This window comes from Phodopus roborovskii, unplaced genomic scaffold, assembly GCF_943737965.1.
Source record: "Phodopus roborovskii unplaced genomic scaffold, PHOROB, whole genome shotgun sequence".
Lineage (NCBI taxonomy): Eukaryota > Metazoa > Chordata > Mammalia > Rodentia > Cricetidae > Phodopus > Phodopus roborovskii.
This window is the reverse complement of record NW_026126555.1, coordinates 303,548-307,574: the sequence shown is the minus strand read 5'-3', so window position 1 is coordinate 307,574 and position 4,027 is coordinate 303,548. Positions and strand designations below refer to the sequence as shown.

Below are 4,027 nucleotides of genomic sequence, written 5' to 3'. Positions count from 1 at the left end.
TCCCATCTGACCTGCTTATTCAAGGAATAAGGTAGTGCAGTTTTGCACAACTTCAGATTTGTACATCTTCTAATTCCTTTATTCACATTCCCTATTGGATACTTGGCTGTGACCATTTAACAAGTTCAGTCTTTCAGAAAAACCCCTTACTTCAGATGGAAAACACCTTCCCTTCCTGTAAACCATTCCCCCTAACTTACTCATTGTGCCAAATTCAGGCACCAACCACACAGAGAAAGATCCCCTTGCAAAGCAGTTGTGAACATGAACTGTTGTGTAAACACGGAGGTCCAAACACATAGAAATTAACTTGTATAACCTGAGTCCGTTCCAACACTGCATGCTGAGCCATTCTCTTCCTGTGTTATCCTCTGCTATTTCTAAGTAACTAGTGATATCCTAACCATGATAGTTTTAATAGAGTGATAGCTATAGCTACTCCTTTTGGTATTTCTCTTCATCTCTTAACTACACCGCCTTTCATGCTCTTCCCACTTTGTGCTTCAGAGTGACCTTAACTTATGACTTTCTGTTTGGGACATGGCATTTCCTACAGAAAACCTCTAGCCGACAACTACTATTTCCTACTTGAAAAGTGATATCCAAACCTTACAGGCACACATCAATATTGAGTAAAATAAAGTATGCTCCTATCAGAATGATTTAAATGATTGCCCACCAGCACAGTAGAAAATTTTATGATGAAAGACTGAAATAAATTTCTGTCCAATAAATAAAAATAGTTAGGAATCATTAAACACTAAGACACCCTCATGGAAAATAATAGCTGTTCCCTTTTCGTATGTGGGTATGTGTATACAGTGTTGCACTATTGACATATTGAAATACCAATTAGTATTTTTATAAGAAGTAAATATTTCATCAACAGTTTACACCTCATTTTTTTTTTTTTTTTTTTTTTTTTTTACTCCTGCCTACTCTTTCCCTCTGCTCTATGCTGAACATCTATCTCTAGGCTGCCCTATGTTCCCTAATGCAATGGCAATGGAAGAAGAAACTGCAGCAGCCCTTGTTATTGATAATGGCTCCGGAACGTGCAAAGCTGGCATTGCTGGTGAGAGTGCCCCCAGGGCCGTATTCCCCTCCATCATAGGGCGGCCCCGCTACCAGAGAATCATGTTGGGCATCGATGATGAGGATTTTTACATAGGCAACGAGGCCCAACGCAAGAGGGGTATCCTGACCCTGAAGTACCCTGTTGAGCATGGCATCGTCACCAACTGGGATGACATGGAGAAGATCTGGCACCACACCTTCTATAATGAACTGCGTGTGGCTCCCGAGGAACACCCACTGCTCCTAACCGAGCCCCCACTTAACCCAATAATTAACAGAGAGAATACGATGCAAATAATGTTTGAAACATTCAAAGCCCCGGCCATGTATGTGGCCATTCAGTCGACACTATCTCTATATGCCTCTGGCCGAACAACAGGCATGACCGTTGAGTCTGGTGATGGGGTCACACATACTGTGCCCATCTACGAAGGCCAAGTCCTTCCCTATGCCATCTTGCGTATGGACCTGGCTGGCAGGGACCTAACCGACTACCTAATCAAAATTTTGTTAGAGCGGGGCTATACCTTCAATACTACTGCCTCCAGGGAGATAGTCCGTGACATCAAGGAGAAGCTATGCTATGTTGCATTGGATTTTGAAAAAGAAATGGCAACTGCTGAACACTCCTGCTTAGAGAAGAGTTACAAGCTACCTGATGGCCAAATCATCACTCTGAGCAAGGAGCAGTTCCAGTGCCCAGAGGCACTTTTCCAGCCCAATTTTCTGGGTATCAAGTGTTGTGGCATCCACAAAACCACAATTAGTTCCATCCTGAAGTGTGATGTTGACATCCACAAGAGCCTGTATGGCAACATTGTGTTGTCTGGTGGCACCACCATGTTCCCAGGCATTAATGACAGGATGCAAAAGGAACTCATGGCCCTAGCACCTATAACATTTAAGGTAAAGAGCATTCCCTCCAAAGATGGAAAGATTTCAGTTTGGATTGGTGGCTCCATCCTGGCTTCACTGCCCACTTTCAGGCAGATATGTATTACCAAAAGAGAATATGAGGAGTTTGGTCCTTCTATAATACTCCACAAATGTATGTAGATGGACTCAAAGTGATTGGGAAGTATAATTTTTTTCCTGCCAGACGTACAACCCTCTTATGAATTTACACAACTGTACGAGTCCTTTAAAAATAAATTAATACTTAAAGTTTGTATCTGAATATCAGCATTGGATGAAAGAACTTGCTCATTTTAGATTTTGTGTTCGAGTTGTATATTTAATATCTGTGAAATGTTTAATACCCTACAAATATCTTGATTAAGTCCTTAGTCCATGTGTCTTAGTCACCTGGATGCTGAGGGAACAGGCTAGGGAAGGGAAACCCCCTGCCTGGTGAGTCTGTGAGAGCACAATGCAGTGACCTGTGTGTGCACTAACTGACTGTTGACTGTTCCAGGATTTTTTTTTCAAGTCTGGCAAGGGTCCCTGAAGCAATTACCACTTCTGTCCTACCCATCTAAGCCAGTGAGGAAGTCTGGCCTTAGGATCCAGTTTTGGTTCTAGTGTTTTCCCTCCGGAACCCCACGGGTTGTTGGGGTTGTCACTTGTCTGAAGTCAGGAATGTTTGCATTGACACCAATGAATTTATTCTTCCCTGTTATTTCAGTAAGGTTATGTGCACTCAAGTCTTTAAGAAATGACAAATTTGGATTGCTAATGCTCAGTGAAAAACTTAGGCCCCACAAACATGTCTGAAGGTGTTCAGGAATTTTGATTTTTACTTTGGAACACAAAAATATTTTCTTAAAATAAGTTTTTAAACATCATCATAACAACCAATGGCTTTATTTATAATTACTCATTATAGTTAGCTCAGTGGGCTCCTCAGCAGAATCTGTTTTGAGAGAACAAAACAATAGTTCATGAAAAGAGAGCAAAATGGAACAATGGTAGAAAAATTATGCTGCCATAAATAAGTAAATAATTACATTTCAATTATACACTCTGAGCTGCTTTCTAAAAAACATTGGCTAGGATCTATTTTCTCAGCAATGTTCCCAAAGCCAAGGGGTTAAATTGAATATTTCTTTTATCATTAATGCACCAAAATGAAATTCTTCATTGCTTGACAACTTTTCATTCAGTCTTTGAAAGTTTCAATAAAACTTTGAAAATTTTAAGAAATCTTATGCACATGACTAGCCCTCACCAATGTCACCCGGTATTTATTAGTCTGCCTCCTTCTAGAGTTCACGGCCTTAAAAAAATACTGTTAGCCCAGTGAGTCTGTTAGTGCTACTCATATGTTCACGGCTGTGCAGCTACCAGCTGGAATATGACCAAATGTTCAGCAGTCAGGACTCCAATCAAAAGTGATTCTCCTACTTTGGCAGCGATGAATTGCCAACAGCTACTTGAGTAGAGGAGAGTCCTTGGGAGCCCTCCCCCTCAAAAATATGAAAAATCTGACTGACTTAATCTTATGCCATTCTTATGTAGACCACACAAGTGACAGGAGTTGGTATATTCACCAGTCATGTCATGTTCAGAAAAGAGTATTTCCAGGAATTATCCCACAGTCAGATTTTTTGAAGGTTTTTTTTTTTTTTTTTAAACCTCAAAACTCCCTGAGCCTTGGGTAATGGGAACTTATTGTAGGTAACCCGACTGAAGCTTAAGACTAAGAGTAATTTTTCTTTTCACTTTAACAGGTTTATATGTCTATGCATTAAGTACTACTTTCTGCAAAAAAAAAAAAAAAAAAAAAAAAAAAAAAAAAAAAAAAATGTCTTCTCTGGCTGATGTTGAAAGCAGGACAAATCTATGAATACAATATAAATAACAAGAATTAGGTTGATAACACGACCACTGATGAAGACATCAGTGACAGGTTCTGTAACTAGGGCCTTTGACTTCCTTAGAAATGAGCATTTGACAAGGCTTAAATAGTATGTGATATCAAATCCCTCATATGAAACAGGTCTCAAATCCA

At 39.9% G+C, this 4,027-nt stretch overlaps 1 protein-coding gene across 1 annotated transcript; it reads left to right on the top strand.

Moving 5' to 3' along the window:
- The first annotated feature begins 920 nt into the window (after positions 1-920).
- Positions 921-2,133, top strand: LOC127234395 (uncharacterized). The gene has a single exon (XM_051201301.1). It carries the CDS (start codon positions 985-987, stop codon positions 2,131-2,133), a length of 1,149 nt encoding a protein of 382 aa, XP_051057258.1. The 5' UTR covers positions 921-984.
- The last annotated feature ends 1,894 nt before the right edge of the window (positions 2,134-4,027 follow it).